At 36.5% G+C, this 19,484-nt stretch overlaps 1 protein-coding gene across 2 annotated transcripts in view; it reads left to right on the top strand.

Annotated features, from left to right (window-relative positions):
* dgkb (diacylglycerol kinase, beta) overlaps positions 1-19,484 on the top strand; it is an 81,314-nt gene that overhangs the window by 6,894 nt on the left and 54,936 nt on the right. The window contains exons 3-7 of one of the 2 annotated variants that reach the window (XM_039620027.1): positions 4,762-4,838; positions 5,239-5,259; positions 5,781-5,928; positions 11,897-12,034; positions 18,077-18,126. In XM_039620027.1, coding sequence (XP_039475961.1) covers positions 4,762-4,838; positions 5,239-5,259; positions 5,781-5,928; positions 11,897-12,034; positions 18,077-18,126 — 434 coding nt within the window. The remainder of the gene's footprint in view (positions 1-4,761; positions 4,839-5,238; positions 5,260-5,780; positions 5,929-11,896; positions 12,035-18,076; positions 18,127-19,484) is intronic. The other variant, XM_039620028.1, reaches the window with a different exon arrangement.

Raw genomic sequence — 19,484 nt, forward strand, 5'->3', positions numbered from 1 at the left:
TTTTGTAGTGTCCTTGGGTAACGTCACAGTAGATGTTTCATATGTCAGTTATTTCCAGTCCCAAACAAGACATCTTTTAGTCATTTGAAACAATTTTTTATTTCATTTGCTCTGAGTTTGAATCTTAATAATTAATGCTTTCCATCTCTTGAGCTCTTGTACTAGTCTCTCACTTGGTTTAACTGCTCTTAGTCAAAACCAACATTGTTCTTTATTCTGTGAAACTTTCCTGTTCTTTTTGGCGGATGGTGGATTATGGTCGGGGTTTTTACGTGTTTTGCAAATATTTTGAGTTTTGAATCATTCAAAATAGAAGAAAGGGGAGAAGGGAACAAGTATAATAAAAAAGAGACATAGTGGTCATAATGGGCAACTATCTACACATGTGTGCAGGCACATGCACGTGGATGTGTGTGTGCGCAAGACAAATTCTGGATAATTATGTTTCAATGAGCTTGGGGCGATTCTTTGTGCACTCTGCAGCTACAGGTTATTAAAATATCCCTTTATCTGAGCTATAACAATGGACATCACATCCCCTCGCCTTCCTTTCTAATCTCTACCTTTATCTCCCTTGTACTGCATCTCCCCCTTCATTCTCATTAAAGTGAGGAGTTCACACTTTCATAACAATTTAATGGCGTGCGCCGAGGCAGGCACCTAAGATCTGGCTCACAACAATTAAGAGCTTCTATCCATATAATAGATTTGCTAATGCAAGTTATGTGGCAGTGAGCTGTTTAACAGAAGGGCAATTATTTTACCACAGAAGGTAAAAAAAAATCCTCGGAGTGTTTATGAGCCTCAAAAACATTACATTTCTGTTCTGTTGTTTCTGATTATTGTGTGGCACAGAATGGTTAAATCATTATCCTGATAGAGAAAACACACTGTAATTCAGCTGTGCCTGCTGAATGTAACAGGCAGTGGATACATAATCACTCTGCTCGGTAATGGTTTTGCGTAGATGGTGTGCTCATAAAGATGGTCAATAATGATGACACACAGTCAGTTCAGTGTGGGTTGTTTATTTCTAGTCTGTGTTGGTAAAATGCGTCCTGAGAAAATCAAAGATCCAAAGCTATTAGTGCAGGAGGTGACAAATTGCTGTCGAGAGGGGAAGAGAGCTCAAATGCACATGCAAATAGATACAGAATACCTGCTATTATTAGCAAAAACAGAGAGATTTTCGGACATGTCTTTTCTTCAGAATGTACAGTGTGGTAAATAAGGTCCAAGCTCTTTTATAGTAACTGGTGGCTCTACAGCAGAATACATCTATTTAAGGTCTGATTCTTTGAAATATTTTCTTTTCAAATTCTTTTTATACAGGTTTATTCTTATTCATATTTGCTTTATTTCCCTTCCTTAACTGCAAGGCTAACCTCCCAACAGATCAGGTGATTATAAATCTGGGGCATGCTGTGCAGTTTACTAAACAGCAATATAACCTCAGCTTCCCAGGCTGCTCGATTTACCTCATAGAAGGTTGGGATTCTAGTTCTAGAAACATTTCTTCAGCTCAAACACACAAGCAGACAAAGATATGTTCACTGGACACTTTAGTTACACCCTGTTGGAACTGGATTGGACCCCATTTTGTCCTAATTATTCATGGTACAGATTCAACAAGGTGCTGGAAACATTCGTCAGACATTGGTGCATATCGGCGTGACAACACCACACTATTGCTGCACATCCATGATGTAGATCTCCTGTTTCACCACACCCTGAGCTGCTCTAGTAGATTAAGATCTGCTGACAATGTAGGCCATTTCAGTGCAGTGAACTCACCGTCATGTTCTAGAAACCAGATTTTCACTTCGCGATATGGTCATAAAGGGACAGACATGGTCAGCGCCAATACTCAGGTGGCCTGTGGTGTTAGTTGATGCTCCACTGGTACTAAGGGGCACAAAGTGTTTTTACATTATTACTATACCACCACATTATTACACCACCAGCAGCAGCAGCCTGAACCAATGGAACAAGGCATGCTGTCTAGTTGTTTGCACCCAATTGTATCCATTCCAGTGCTGCAACAGAAAAAAAGCTTTCTTCCCTGTCTTTTGGTATCCAGGTTTGGTGATCCCATGTGAATTATACCCGCAGCTTCATGTTCTTAGCTAACAGAAGTGGCACCCAGTGTGGTCCTCTGCTGCTGTGACCTGCTTCAATTTTTGATATGTTGTGCATCCAGAGATGGTTTTCTGCATTCCTTGGTTGTAACGAGTAGTTATTTGATTGCCTTCCTATTAGCTCAAAGCAGTCTGCAGATTCTCCTCTGACCTCTGACATCAACAAAGCATTTTTGCACAGAGGGCTGCTATTGACTGGATTTCTTATTTTTGGATTCTTCACTGTAAACCATAGGGACGGTAGTGTTTAAAACTCCCAGCACATCAGCAGTTTCTGAAATACTCAGATCCACCCACCTGATGCCAACAATCATGCTGTGCACAAAGTCCCTTAAATCATCTCGATTCACCATTCTGATACTCAGTTTGAATTTCAGTAAGCCATCTTGACCAATGGCCAGTACATATTCATCTGTTGGTGACAATGAAAAACAGTAAATAAACAGTAATCAGCATAAAAAATATCCCTCACAGGCCTTTTACATCTGTATATAGAGTATATAGAGAAGAAAAGATATCATACGTGAAGCACAAACTTAAACAAGCTTCTTAATGTAATTTGTAATGTGCAGACACCAACTTATGCTTAGAGAGGTATGTGAGAAAATTAACTTCACTAGCATTAGAACCTGGTGTCTGTGGTGCAGCAAATTGATTCAGCAGTAGGGCTCATAAACTCGCTGTAGCATGCAGTAATTATCACAGCAAATCTCTGCCTGATGAAGTTATTTTTGTCCAGTGCTGAGTGCTTAAACAGAGAGTGAAAATAATGAGCCACTGTGGTGATTTCAGTCTGTTTTTTTAGTCACAGCAGTCTTCGGTATTTTGTCTCTTTCAGGGAAATGACAATAGTTATATTATTTTTGTGTGGTTCAATTCAGATTTTTAACTTTACATAATGTTTCCATTTAATATTTTCCCATATTGGAAAGAGTTGTATTATCATGTAATATATGCTAGACCATAAGTGACTGTGACCACAGTAAAAGTGGGCACACCTTCAGCTGTGTGTGTACGACTGCATTTAGAGAGATAACTAGAGTGGATATACTGTATTCATATTCACGTTTACTTCATTCACCCACCTTGTCCCCCAACTGCCTATGCTGAGTCTGACTGTCACACATTAGTCTGCAATGGATGTAACAATACCTGCATGCAGTAGCAGTGGCACATCTGTCATAGAAATGCTGCAGGTTGAATTGGTAGTGGAATTAAAATTATCCAGCAGATAAAGAGTAGCAGAAGGATGAAATCACAGCTGCAGCTGAGGTCCGAGCAATAACCACACCAAGGCACCGCCTCAATCATCAATGCTAGACAAACATCTGCATCTCAGCCAGTGGGTGTATAGAGATTGGTTATTAATAAATAATGAGCAGTAAATATTTGCTTAGTTTTCCCTTAACTTGAAAGACACAGTAATTGGACTATAAAAATACACCAGCTGTTCATATGGACTAGAAGGAATACAAAGGTTTTGGTATATTCAAATCCGGTACACTCTACCTTTAACAATAAAATTAGATCATACTGTATATAAAATATTCACACTTGTAGTTTTCTAGCTGTTGATTTGCTACAACTATAAACTGAGTGTTCAGGATTTATTTTTCCATGTCATGACAAAATATAGTGCTTACATCATAAATGAGAAATATTTTTAAAAAATGCTAAAGATGTATCTACCAAAAAAAAAAAAAAAATTTATTTAGGGATAGTTTATTCTTCTCTCTGCGTTAGAAGTAGTGCCTTATAACTTGGCTGTACAAGTTAAGTGTAGTATGTTTGTGTATTATTTTATTTCAAGTGAATAATTTTTCCCAGAACTCGTAACTTTACCACAGTTTTTACGTCTTAGGGGAATTAACCTGGTGCATTTTCCTCTATCTAAGTACTAATTTGCTTTGCAAGCAGCCTGCATATTTCATTAATGGTCCATCTCTTCCCTGCTGAAAATAGTTATTTGGTATTGTATTTGGTTTAGTAAATTATTGTGACCTTTACATGTGTTCACAATTCTGTTTTATCTAGTTGTTATCCCCGGTCGGTGTTGTAGCACTCAGATGTGCAAACCACATTTCAACTCCTGCCCTGTATTTGAACTTGACATACTTATACAAATGTCTCCCATGCCTGTTTACTTGTCCTGTTAAAGGCCATGGCTGGTTTGTAGTTGTACTAAATGTGGATGATATATTTTATGAAGCCCTGAATAATGGTTAATATCACAAATGATCTAAAAGATCTTAAGTCAGGTTTCATTCATGGTCTGACCTTTACAGTTGGTAGTGCAGGATACATCTTCACAGCTCTGACTCACATATGGAAGCATGTCTCCCTGTAGGCATCAAAATGCTGCATCCAAGTTAAATCAGCAATACACAGTGCATGACGTGCATGCCTCTGTAGCGCTTACAGGTGCATCCACACTATGGGTACAGAAAAATGACACCTGCTGCAGATAGGGTAACTCCCTGAACCCACTTCACTTTTGTTTTTATAAATGAAAAAACAGAAGATGGAAAGTACTTTGAACTATATAATAAAACAGCATTATGTAGACATCAATCATACATAAAACATAACAAAAAATAAAGCATGTCTGAATGTTTTCTCATAGACTCAACCAAGAAGCTGAAGGATGTGCTGCAGGAGTTCCATGGAGATGGTGTGTTGGCTAAATACAATCCAGAGGAGGTATGTTCAGTTTATACTGGATTATATAACACATAGTTTATAGTCTATTGACTCAGGAAATGCCAACAGCAAGCATATATCACACTTTAGCATTTCTTTCCGAAAACATGAGTAACTGATTTAGAGAGATTTTAAACATGCATACATTTTAAAGATAAAACAATGCCAATAATCAAGAATGCAACTAAAAAAAAAAAAACATACTCAACTACTAATTGCTGCATCATAACAGTTCACAAATCTTTAATTCAATAACAGATAATCACAACTACATAACTGCATTTTCAAAATGTGTGTAAATATGTGATGTGCTTATTTTGTGCATTTTAAATGACATAACCATGTGATACTTCCATGAATATGTCGCGATTCTTTCTTTCTTCAATGCTGCGGAGTGTAGAAGCAGGAAATTCTCAGCCAGGTATCTGCTGTCTCTTCCTCTTACTTTATTTTTCATTTATTGTCTGTGTTTTTCTACTTTCTTTAATCACGGAATAATTGAACTCTCTTAAGAAATGTAAAAACTTCTAGAGGCAATGCAACCTATTACAGGAAAATATTAAACCCTTAAAGTGTGTACCACGAACAGGTAATAACTATGTGCGTGAGCAAAATGATATAAAAAAAAATAGGCTCACTTTTGTATCTGTCTGAACACGACTTGCAAATTGAAACACCTAGCAAAACACAACAAAACAAAAATGAACAAAAACAGTTGTCATCAAAGCTGCGTCTTGGCATAAAAAGGCATCTGTATGAAGGCCACATATAGTGCAGTAAATAAAAGAAGCTAAAACCCAGTCCAAACAACAGTTCAGACATAGCCAAGTACAAAAATGTGCAACATTTTGCAAAATATTGAAAACATGATACTGAAAATCCTCTGCATTTCACTCAAACCTGAATTCAACAACTAGCGCTCTTATTTTTATTTTGTTTTAGGAGATTGACTTCCAGGGCTTTAAGGTCTTTATGCAAACATTCCTGGAGAGTGAACTCCCTGAAGAGTTCTGTCAACACCTTTTCATGTCGTTTAGCAACAAAGGACCCAAACCCAGTCCCTCATCTTCTGACAAACCTCGAGTCTCTGGTAAGTGTAGAAAAGAAATTCTTTTCCTAACATCCCCTCAGTTCATAAACACAGCATGTTGGTGTTTTATAGTCAGTGATGTGTATAAGAAAACATCTCCGCTTGTGTTGCTAAGGTTCAGCCAATATGTCAGTTATTCTCTTCCTTCACAGCGCTTCTTTTGGGGATTGTTATTGTCATCGTAGAGAATGAATCACTTTACTCTTCCTTTGCTGTGTGAAAAAAAAAATGGCCCCATCACTGTTTCTGTTTTGTGCCATTGGACAATTTATTCAATTTAATGCCAAGTCCAGCCCGGTGGCACTCAGTGTAAATTGTAGTGTAGAAGCTGCCAATTGTCTTGGCAATAGTTTTGTTTGTTTATAGCATTATACTAATGTCTCATTTGTGTGTGGTAATGACTAACTGATATTAAAATAATACTTAACACTTCAGATCAGTCCTCATTCAGACAGCATCTCCTGCGCTGCCACTTGGCTTTGACACCTCCTTAACTGCCTACCAGTTCAGATAATTAATAATAAAGACTGTCTCGTGTCACTGAGTGCTACAAAGCAACATGTGTTTTATCTTCAAGTGACCAAGCTCTCTAGCTCTCATTAGATAATGTTTTTATGAAGTTTCATTGTCCACAGAGGAAGGAGGTGGGGGTGGATGATTTGAATTTTTGAGACAATAAACCCAGAGTAAGTTGGGCAAAACAGTCCTGGTATTGTTTTTATTACACTTCTAATATTGGCGGCCTTTAATAAACTACAATAAAAATGTCAAAATACAAAATGTAATCTTAGTTTATGCTTTTCATAAACTGAAAAATAAACATGTATAACCATAATGTTCAGTTTATTGTCGTGTATTTCTCCAGTGTGATATCATGACACACAAGGTGACTAAGCAGTGAGAACAGTGTGTATGTGAATTAGCTATTGACTATACTGCCAGGGCTTGAGTTGGCTAATCTCCTGCTTCAGCTTTACTTCATGTATAATAGGTCCAAAAGGAAAACTTAACCAAATCACTCAAGGTTTAAAAAATAAATAAAAGAAAATGGGGGAAAATATTTTCTCTTCCCATAATAACTAAAAAAGGTGTTTAAACATCTGTTTGTCCGCCTTATAAGAACAAATACATGAAACATATATAAACTTAATAGCAATCTTAAGAACAAGATTAATAATGAACTTTCCTGTGTATATAAATGTATGTATATAAATGAGTAGATAAATAAAATAAAATAGATAAAGCCCAAACCAATAGATTCAGGTAAAACATAACATGTCCATACTGTGTGTATTCTTTCCTACTGGTGAATCATTAACATCTGGTAACAAATATTCAGATTTTATTTGAATACATTCAACCACTTTTAAGATACAGCTTTTTCTTTTCTTTTTACATGCAGCAAGCAAATCTGTCATAAGCACTCTGTCTTTGTAGGATACCTTTTCTGGCATATTGCATAGATAGAAAATCATATCTAAGATGGTAGTTGTAAATGTATATTGTCATTTAAGTGGAGAACTTTTTGGAATAATAGGTTGTCTAACAAAAGCATCAGCTTTGTTTTATGAAACAAGACAGTCGCACCATCTGTGTGAAATGTCAGCTTCTGATAAAATACAACTGGACCTCATCCTAAGTGACATAACAATAATTACAAAACAAATTCAGAATTGTCATGATCCCAGCTTTGGGAAAGTTAACCTTGTAGTAGAGCTATTCACAAATTTCTGTTAAAACTATGTCAATAATGTGTAGCAAATGTTTGTGTAGGCACAAGCTTGATTAAATGTAAAATTTTCATCACTAGGTTTCCTCCAAAAATATTGTATCGTTCATAATTACTGTGAACTTAAATAACAGTAACTAAAAATGATGTGTGTGGGCTTTAGTTGTTAAATTTGATGTGAAGCACAGTTAAAATAATGGAATTACCTCCCCAATTGAGACATGTTTCTGGCATTGAACCACAGGAAAAAATGAGTTTATTATAGAAAGGTTATTAAAAAAATGTTCCCCAGTTACTGGTCTTATTCTGTGACTGGAAATTGAAAACGTTTCTTGTGGGGATTGAGGAGTAGTGGAGTACATTTACAGCAAAAAATGAGGTTTCTATAACTAACATTCTATAAATTCATTTGGAGTCTTCCATTCCATTATTTTTTAAAAATATATATGTTTTTGCTTTTTTTCTTGAAAGTAATACTCGGTTAGCTGGTAGTGCATTAGTAAGTAAATGAATAATCATAAAGCGTAAACATAATGTCCTGTAATATAGTTTGAATACACAGCCTGGTAATTGGTTTGATTCAAAGGTTTAAGGAACCTTAAAAAGTTACTGACCCAATTACTCATGCGTTGAATATAAGTTTAACTCAAAAACTGTCCACAGAACAAAAAAACTTAAAAAAAAAATAACAAGAAATATAGTTTAACTAAGGCCATTAACTTAGATTGTTCATATCATGATCTTTTGTACATGCAATATTTGATCACATTGTTTGCCCCATTTACGAGGCTGTGTGAAACTGGATCAGTGCAGCCTGTGCGAGTGTTTCGATTCGCCCTTATTGATCCAGTGTGTTAGCTGTAAGCCCTCCCATCACCCTTTGTGTCCATCTAATCACACAGAATGAAGCAAGTGATACATTTTAAAGAAGAAACTGGGACATTATTGAGAAACCAAACCCAAATTCCTGTTTTCAAATTGAAGAAATTCATAATTTAAAAGTAAAATTAGTAAAATTAAAGCTTAGCCTTCACGGTTCGTTTGGTAGACGGTTACACTAATTTGTGTCATTAATATTGGACCTTTTCTTCCACTTATAAGGGACATATTTTTCTAATGTATCCCGTTTTCTCTTAAACAATAGCACTTCTCTATTTATGGTCACTTAAAAAACACAGTATTCTCTTCAGTTCATTGTGTGTCATGACCTATGACATTTATCCTCCCATGGGATGAATGTTAGGTCGTTATGGAGTCATTATTGTTAAAGTTACCCAATCCTGCTACTGCTACTGCCGTCTGAGGAATATTGCTAAGTATTAACATTTAACGGCACTCATTTGTCACGATTGATTTTCCCTCTCAGTTAGGCCATTGTAACACTGTTTAAACTGGTATCAATCAGAAATCAGTCAGTAAACTAAAAATGCAGTAGAAAGACCCCTAAAAATTTGTTTTAAAATTGACATTAAGATTTTGTTTATTACTTTAAAGGCCCTTCATGGTCTGGCTCCAAGTAGAATTCATGTCTCAGCATAATCTGATATTTTGTCATTTTACTTCTTTAACTATTAAACTTATATGTTATTATTTTGTATTATTTTAACATTGCATGTTTGAGTCTTGCATGTGAAAATGGTTTGTAAGATTTAATCTTAGTGTTTACATGTTTACTTTTTTTAGTCTTTAATTTTTTGATGTTGTGTGTTTTAATTTTGTAATGCTGGTTTTTATACATACTCCTACAGAGTGGGAGTGCAGGTGTTACTCACTCCTGTAAGCTTTATTTTGAGCTTTAGTTTAGTCTATTTATGTTTTCTGTTTGTTTTATTTTATTTTATATGAGCACAGTGAATTGATAATGTAGCTAACACTGCTAAGTGTTTGCCTCTGCCCTACCCTCTCTGCTCATACTGTATTTTAACACTGACAAATTTCTAGTAAATCTGTTCTCATTTGCATATTTTTCTCTTTTTGTTGTCACACTGTGGTACAAACACGGAATACTGAATGAAACACAACCCATTAAGACTAATGTAAAACAGCTGCCCCTTTCAAAACATTTATAACCTGCTTCTCTGCACAGCTAAAATCCCAGTGATACAACTTAAAAACAACAACAAAGAAACAAACAAAAGACAAACAAACAAAACAGCTGATTGGGTTTTTCTACATGTTGTACTTGACTGTAATGTACATGTTATGTACTATATTGTGACGTTTACAGCATTTTTTCCTGATGAACAGCTTAGTTCTCCAATACTCACAAACGAGAGGCTGTCACAGTGGCATTAACTGAACCTTTATGTATATAACCACTATAGTCTCATCTTCAGTGGACCAGCTGACCTTTCAAAGGACAGTGGGACCTTAAAAGGACAAGAGCTAAAACAGAGCAAACAGTAGAGTTGCAGCAATGTACAGAATGAAAATATGTGTCAATTTGTTCATTTTATGCCAAATTATGAGGCTGTAAATAATAAGTATACAGGGAGTGCAGAATTATTAGGCAAGTTGTATTTTTGAGGAATAATTTTATTATTGAACAACAACCATGTTCTCAATGAACCCAAAAAACTCATTAATATCAAAGCTGAATGTTTTTGGAAGTAGTTTTTAGTTTGTTTTTTTAGTTTTAGCTATTTTAGGGGGATATCTGTGTTGTGCAGGTGACTATTACTGTGCATAATTATTAGGCAACTTAACAAAAACAAATATATACCCATTTCAATTATTTATTTTTACCAGTGAAACCAATATAACATCTCCACATTCACAAATATACATTTCTGACATTCAAAAACAAAACAAAAACAAATCAGCAACCAATATAGCCACCTTTCTTTGCAAGGACACTCAAAAGCCTGCCATCCATGGATTCTGTCAGTGTTTTCATCTGTTCACTATCAACATTGCGTGCAGCAGCAACCACAGCCTCCCAGACACTGTTCAGAGAGGTGTACTGTTTTCCTCCTTGTAAATCTCACATTTGATGATGGACCACAGGTTCTCAATGGGGTTCAGATCAGGTGAACAAGGAGGCCATGTCATTAGTTTTTCTTCTTTTATACCCTTTCTTGCCAGCCACGCTGTGGAGTACTTGGACGCAGCGTATGATGGAGCATTGTCCTGCATGAAAATCATGTTTTTCTTGAAGGATGCAGACTTCTTCCTGTACCACTGCTTGAAGAAGGTGTCTTCCAGAAACTGGCAGTAGGACTGGGAGTTGAGCTTGACTCCATCCTCAACCCGAAAAGGCCCCACAAGCTCATCTTTGATGATACCAGCCCAAACCAGTACTCCACCTCCACCTTGCAGGCGTCTGAGTCGGACTGGAGCTCTCTGCCCTTTACCAATCCAGCCACGGGCCCATCCATCTGGCCCATCAAGACTCACTCTCATTTCATCAGTCCATAAAACCTTAGAAAAATCAGTCTTGAGATATTTCTTGGCCCAGTCTTGACGTTTCAGCTTGTGTGTCTTGTTCAGTGGTGGTCATCTTTCAGCCTTTCTTACCTTGGCCATGTCTCTGAGTACTGCACACCTTGTGCTTTTGGGCACTCCAGTGATGTTGCAGCTCTGAAATATGGCCAAACTGGTGGCAAGTGGCATCTTGGCAGCTGCACGCTTGACTTTTCTCAGTTCATGGGCAGTTATTTTGCGCCTTGGTTTTTCCACATGCTTCTTGCGACCCTGTTGACTATTTTGAATGAAACGCTTGATTGTTCGATGATCACGCTTCAGAAGCTTTGCAATTTTAAGACTGCTGCATCCCTCTGCAAGATATCTCACTATTTTTGACTTTTCTGAGCCTGTCAAGTCCTTCTTTTGACCCATTTTGCCAAAGGAAAGGAAGTTGCCTAATAATTATGCACACCTGATATAGGGTGTTGATGTCATTAGACCACACCCCTTCTCATTGCAGAGATGCACATCACCTAATATGCTTAATTGGTAGTAGGCTTTCGAGCCTATACAGCTTGGAGTAAGACAACATGCATGAAGAGGATGATGTGGACAAAATACTCATTTGCCTAATAATTCTGCACTCCCTGTATTGATTTGGACCATTAAACACAATATCATGGGGTTGTCAGTATTGTCATCCCTAGACACCATACACATGCAGATTGTTCTGACTATATGACTGATATCAGACATCCAAACCCAGCAGCTTACTGGGCTAACATTAGAGGTGGTATAAAGGATGTTTTAACCTTTCATGTGTTGGTCCTGCAGGACTGAAGCTGATCAAAGGCAACTCCACCCCTCTGAAGACCCCTACTCTGCCCAGGCCTCTAGATACAGTGCAGCTTAAGGACATTGTGTGTTACCTCTCCTTGCTAGAGGGCGGGCGTCCTGAGGACAAGCTTGAATGTGAGTATGTCATCCTATGTCACATGTCTGGGACCTATGTTAATATGCAGTAAACATCAGCGATGCAGTAATGTGCAGACAGTGATCGTACTTGTCCTAACACTATGCAATATGCAATAAACACGGGGAACCTTGAATATACAAATAAAAAGATAAAATGCAGATGCCAAACAACTGAGGTACCAGTAGGCAGAAGAAATGTCACTGGTTGTTAAAGCCCAGTGGGTGAAAAGCAGTTTTTCAGGCCAAATAAGGTCAAACTGAAGCCCAGTGAAAAAGACAAGAGGGTGAGAGGGAGCAAAGCAGTGACTCCTGGCAAAGAGATATCTCTTTGTCTGTGGATGCATGCTCTAGTGTGTGCTTATTAGCAAAATAATAATAAACCACACATTCCTCATATGTACCCAACCTTTCTGTAAAGAAACTGTGACTCTTTAGTCATTGTCAAAAAATAACCAGTGTTAAAACACATCTCTCTGAACTGAATGAGATCTAGAAAAAGACTCGTAACAGTGTGAAGTGGTTCCTTCTGAATGTGCTCTTTAAGTGTGGGGACAACCTTAAAAAGAACCTTCAGTAAAGGTTTGAAAAATGTTGACCTTTGTTCTCAAGCTGTGATTGTGCTCTGAAAAGCTCTCGGTCCTTGACTTGCCTATCGATGTTTAGCTCAGCCACTTTTTCACATTTTCTTTTTCTGTTTAGTCTTTGATGAAAGATTTGTGGAATCCTTGATTCTAAAAATATGTCAATGGTAGACTTTTTTTTAATGAATACCCAAAAAATAAATGTTTTGATGTATTAATATCCTGTTGCAATAGTAAATGTTCATATAGAACCATTCATGTTTTGCTGAGGATTCAATGCCGCTTTGATTTTTTTTTTTGTATCCAGTAGGAGTTTGTCTGTATATAGTCCATTTTCTTTTAAACTACTTTGAAGCATAATTTGAGTGATAAAAGTTTTACAAAGAGTCAATCTGTAGATTTGGTTTGTGGTTTCCAGGTTTGGCCTGAATTGTTGCCATAAACTCAGGTCCAACATCTTTTCGCTCAGGTAATAAGATGTTGGATATACACTACCAGTTAAAAGTTTGGACACACCTTCTTATTTAATGGTTTTTCTTTATTTTCACGACTATTTACGTTGTAGATTCTCACCGAAGGCATCAAAACTATGAATGAACACATATGGAATGGATCCTTCAAAATAGCCACCTTTTGCTTTGATGCACACTCTGAGCATTCTCTTGTGAGCTTCATGAGGTAGTCATCTGAAATGGTTTTCCAACAAGATCTCAAATTTGGACTCATCAGACCAAAGCACAGATTTCCACTGGTCGAATGTCCATTCCTTGGGATTCTTGGCCCAAACAAATCTCTTCTGTTTGTTGCTTTTTCTTAGTAGTAATTTAATAGCAGCTATTTGACAAAAAGGCCTGATTCATGCAGTCTCCTTTGAACAATTGATGTAGAAACATGCTTGCTACTGGAACTCTGTCTTGCATTTATCTGGGCTCTAATCTGAGCTGCTGTTAACTTGTGATTTCTGAGGCTGGTGACTTGGATGAATTTATCCTCAGCAGCAGAGGTGATTCTTGATCTTCCTTTCTGGGGGTGGTCCTCATGTGAGCCAGTTTCGTCTTAGCACTTGATGGTTTTTGCGACTCCACTTGGAGACACATTCAAATTTTTAGCAATTTTCCGATGGAAAATGATGGACTGTCGTTTCTCTTTACGTAGCTGATTGGTTCTTGCCATAATATGAATTCTATCAGTTGTCAAATGAACAGCTGTCAGCTGTGTACTAACTTGACTTCTGTACAACACAAGTGATGTCAACAAAGCAAAGGGAGGCTACTTTGAGGAATCCAAAATATAAAACCTATTTAGAGTTATTTGTCAATTTTTTCTTTGCTACATAATTCCATATATCTTGCTTCATATATCTGATGTCTTCAGTATGTGTCTACAATGTAAAAAGTTGTAAAAATAAAGAAAAAACATTAAATGAGAAGCTGTTTCTAAACGTTTTACTCGTAATGTATATATAATCTAGTAACAGTAACCCACCTGCTGTTCAAACTTTTTGTTTGAAAGTTGAAGAAAAGAAAGTTGGGTTGGAAGAAGGAAGAAAGAAGCTAAAACTGGTTCTGTAAGAAATTGGATATACAGACTCAACCAAAACTTCTTCAGCAGAGTCCAAGAATAAAATTATGAAATTGGAAATGAGCAGTTAGTTCCCTTTACTATAAATGATGCTCAACAATTAGTAAAATAACTCAAACTTCTGTTTTAATGTCTTGTTGCAGTGAAAATATTTCCTTAATCACTTTGTACCTGCTGGTTTCTTTGTTTGGTTTGCTTTTTTTCTCAGCATTTTATCTGAGTGAGTCAGACTTTCCTGAGATGTTTTTGGTAATTAAGAAGTGCATTCAACCGAATTGTTTTTCTTATTGCGTTATTCTTTACTTAAAACTAATTAAGGTAAAATGTTTCCTCTTGCAGCATGTCTTATCAGCCATTAACATTTTGGGTTTCTAAACTCAAAGGTTCTAATCTGGCCACAGCCTAAATGCCTATTTTATTATAAATGTAAAAATCAATCTTTTTTTTTCTGCATGTCCACTTTCTGTCTTAATGCAGATCACTTTCTTTTAAATTGATCTTCTAAGCTCCCATAAAGCTTCACCAACAGGTGTTTGATACCTCATTTCGGCAGCCTATTGACACACCTCTTAATTGCAGTCATTGCATATTTTCACAAATTCACAAAGTTTTCTCAATTGGACAGCAGCCATTTTTTCTGTGTTGCTATAATGCTCATGCTTCTGTTGAATTATTGAGTAATGCTGCTCCCATTAAGCAAAGGGGATTATTAAATAATTCAGCAGATGGTACCCGTGACTGGGAACACATTATGGAATTAACTATGGGTGACGTGTCATTGCTGCACCCTGTCCCTGTAAACCTCTGTGGGCTTTAACATGTTATTTCGGTAGAGGATGGCTCCCTCTTCTGGACTGTTTGAAAACTGCACAGATTTAAAGTGGTTCTTAGACACATATGTGCTGCTTTATTTACATCAGGATCATTAAAAATTAAAATAGCTTTAAAAAATACAGATTGCATGGAAATGTACAAATAAAAATGAGAAAGAGAAAAAAAATTAAATTAAAACATTCCCACTTTCAGCTATTTTTGCTACAAGTCATTAAAGACTTTAAGAAAACACTTCTTATGATAACAAAATAATTAATTATTTCCAGGGTTGTTTTTTTTAAGAAAAATGAATACAAAATTTACAATTTCTCGAAACGTACAATAGAGTTTTTTTCTTTTTATTGTTAATTTTTAAATAAAAAGAAAAAAACTCTATTGTACGTAGTTTATAGTTTATATCCTTAAATTAATTATACCTAATATTTATTTCTGAAATAATATGTGTAGTGAAGGGGTTTTTTTTGGTAACATTATTCCACTAATAAACAGGGGGCAGTAGTTCACATATACAGCAATGCACCCACAAAGGCATGGGAAGAAGAAGACTGCTTTCTAATAAATGTGGATGCAAACTTAATAAAGTTGTGGCTTATTACAGCTGTTTTCTGTGAGGAAAAAATAATTTTTCGAGTTTGTTAAAGGTGAGTAATTTTTTTATTAAGTAACTTTTTAAAAATTATTTATTTAATTTCAATGCAGACCTCCTGGGACACATATCAAGTTTCACTTACAACTGTAACACTGCCATTATTTGTGTTTGATCCCTGTTTACAGTTTTAACTGGCCTCACCAAAAGTCCATAAAATGTATTTCTTGTTTTTCTTTTAGATGATAAGAATGAGCTGAATAGTAAATAATCAGGAAGCAGCCGGGTTTGAGTCGAGATACATTTGAACTTATTTGCAATCACAATTATTTTAAAGATTCGTATGTTTGAAAGAAATTTCTCTTCTTATTTCAGCCCATTTGTACTGCTGGCATCATGCCAACACCCTTTTCGCTCATTTTACTTTTGGGTCCTCTTTGATCACTACAGTCACCTCCTTCTAACACCCTCAACCTCCACCCAGCAGCAGACACCAGGATCAGCCACCACCATCACCTCCGTTTCCCCTGGAAACTGGCAATTAGCTCCTTGTTAGTGGCCTGACAAGCTGCCATGTGACATCAACTCTTTAGTGATGATGTCAGTAGCCACGATGTGCTGCACCCAAGCCAGGCTGGAGGTGGGGCAGTGGTTTTTTTTCTATCTATAGGCATTAGCCTGAAACAGTGTGCACAGCCATTTCCAGTTGATGTTGTTGTCACAGCTCAGCTCAGGACTCATAGTACTGTGCAAAACCCTTCATATCATTATATTTTGCAAGGAACATTAGAAATAGTTTTAGCGGCGAAAAAGATGCAAACACACAGAAATACATGGAAATACCATAATATGGCAAAAAAACCAAAAAAAAAAAAAAAACAGAGTTTGTGCAATTATGACTAGCTTCAAAGTCAATGTTAGACAAGCTTTTAGGTAGTTCTTCAAACTTCTTGGAGGATATAACAAAAGTCTTTGGGTGATGCTGGCTTTTGTGCTGTTCCCTGTCAAGAAGTAGAGAAGTATAGAATAATACTTAAAACTTTATATAACTCTGCAAGAGATGCACATATGCACATACGCTATGTGTAAGGTGTTTTTGCTTCAAGTTGTGAAACAAGTTTGTGGTTTCCACCTTCAGCTGGAAGTTTTCTTGCATATTTAGCAAAATACTGCACTTTGTTGCAGTTTGATGAAGCATTTTAGGTACTAAATCATCATTGAAGGTTTACACGCAGTTCTGACTCTGTTGCTGCAGCAACAATATTGCAATATGACAGTTTTGCAGGTAAAAATTTCTAACGGGCAATATGATATGCAGCAGGCCTAATTCCACAGTGGATCATAATCTCTTGATACCTTTCTGTGTTCATAATTTCATTAATTTTGACAATATCCCCAACACCACAGATTGAAATGCAGGCCCCAAACCATGACACAGCCTCCACCGTGTTTTACACATGACTGTAGAGATTCAAATTTGAATTCATCACTGATTTTCAGTCCAGTTCTTATGTAATTTGACATACCCCAGACTTTTCTCACCATTTCCCTTCCTTCTCCCAGGTCCTGTGTCAGATTTTCAGATACTGTTTATATGCTCATCTGCTGTAAATAGGATTTTAAGCCTGCTACTTTTCTGTCCTCTACTTGCTCAGTTTCACTATGTTTTTTAAGGACACACAGCACATCGTCTCGAAATATGCATTCAACTGTTCAGGGATTCACCTTGTTGGTGCAAAAACACTATTTTGCCTATCAGACTGTGCTATCTTTTAAACTTTTTAAATATTCAACCAAACAAATTGTAACAATTTTTTGAGACAGGCTACTAGTAACGAAGGTGCTAAATTTTCTGTTATGTGTAGACACAACACTGCTCCCCTGTGCCCATTTTTTTTTTTTTTTTTTTGGATTGTGCCTTTTTATGCTTGAATAATTCAAAGATCATGGTTCAACAAATAAAAGATTCCAATACATTCCCCTGTAAGATGCAAAGAACCAGACTGAAAAAAAAGGGACTAGCCAATGTCTAAATAAAAAAAATAAAGGCCAGAAATATTATTGGTCTAAATCACAAAAAAAAAAAAAATTACAAGTCTTACTTTTTGACACAAAAATATAAAGAAGTAAGAAGTTATTCAAGATTTTGTCACAGTGCCATAAAATTACTGATGTTAAGAGATGATCAATCACATCTGTGATTTAGGAGCTGTCTGTTTCCATGGTGACACTTTTAAGTGGTAATTGGGGGACACTTAAAGTTGCAGCTTCAGAGGCTGATGAGACAGCTGCTGAGATAAAGAGTTTGGTTTGTCTCTGCGTGCACTGACGTGATATTGGCACTGAAGAGTGTAGCCAAAGCTGGTGTGGTACTAAATACTGACCTCAAAGGCGGAGAAACTTGGAGAATCCAGGATGTTACTACAATAAGCTGACATTTTCTTTTTGTCTCCATAGTCATGTTTCGACTCTACGACACAGATGGAAATGGCTCCTTGGACAGCTCGGTAAATATTTCCCTTTTGGAGTGTTTGTTTTGATTTACAAAATCAGGATCCTACCTCAGAATACTTTAGTTTTTAATGAGCAAAATGTTTTTGTTATTGGTTTTTTATGAGCTTTGATGGCATTGACAATATTATATGTGCAAGATTATATAAGCTTGAGTTCCACTTGCCAATTACTATTCTTGACTGACAAATGACTGACTGGCTATTGTGATTTACCCACATAAGCAGATGAGTTTATAGAGAAAAGCCATATGAGAGAAAGAGAAAAAAATCCACTGAGCAATTATATGGGGAAAAATGCCTTGTTGATGCCAGAGATCAGTGGAGAATTGCCGGATTAGTTTGTTGTAATAGGAAGGCAACACTAACTTGGCCAAGAACAGTTATCTGAGGCTATAATTCACATGGGCTCACCAAAATTAGACCAGTCTTCCCATGTGATGTCTGTGCTATGTATGTATGGTTGGAGGGGTCCTATTTCACTGCAGGTGTAAACTTTGTATGTGACAAATAGAAGGCTCCATCCATCCATCCATCCATCCATCCATCCATCCATCCATCCATCCATCCATCCATCCATCCATCCATCCATCCATCCATCCATCAAACCAAACACTGGGAAAATGTTACCTGATTTCTTGAACATGACAATGAGTTCACTGTACTTAAATGGCCTCCACAGTCACCAGATCCTATAGAACACCCTTGGAATGTGGTGGAATGGGAGATTCCTATCATGGATTTGCAGCAACTGTATGATGCTATCATTTCAATATGCAGCAAAGTCTCTGAGGGATGTTTCCAGCCCCTTGTTTGATTTATGACATGAAGAATAAAGTTAATTCTGGAAACAAAAAGTGGTCCAAACTAGTACTAACAAGGCATATCTACTGTAATAAAGTGGTCAGTGAGCATTTAAGGAATCCAGTGGCTTGTCCGATGACATAGATTTTTAGTTTTTCAGGGTTTCTGAGACTTTTTTCTGTCAGGTAACAGATATCCAGCTCTGTTCACCACTTAGATAACTTTTTAAATGAAAAATTATAATATTTAACAGCCAAACTAACATGGATTTATAATAATAGACTATATTATTTGCAAGCTGTCTTGTGTAAATGTAAAATAAAGTCTTTTGCTGATTATCTTTCTAATATCTCTGCATTTTCTTCTTTTATCAGTCAAGCTCCATTTTTTTAATCATTTCTGTCCATCAGTCTCTATTTCTCTGTATGTATGTTTCTCCATCAACAAAATCATTTAAATAAATTAAGTAAATTAATGGATGAAATGGGAAGAGTAATGGAGAAAAACAAGGACGAGTAAAATCTGTGGCTTGGACATAGTTATGAATGAAA

Source organism: Oreochromis aureus, linkage group 11 (assembly GCF_013358895.1).
Source record: "Oreochromis aureus strain Israel breed Guangdong linkage group 11, ZZ_aureus, whole genome shotgun sequence".
In the NCBI taxonomy this organism is placed as follows: domain Eukaryota; kingdom Metazoa; phylum Chordata; class Actinopteri; order Cichliformes; family Cichlidae; genus Oreochromis; species Oreochromis aureus.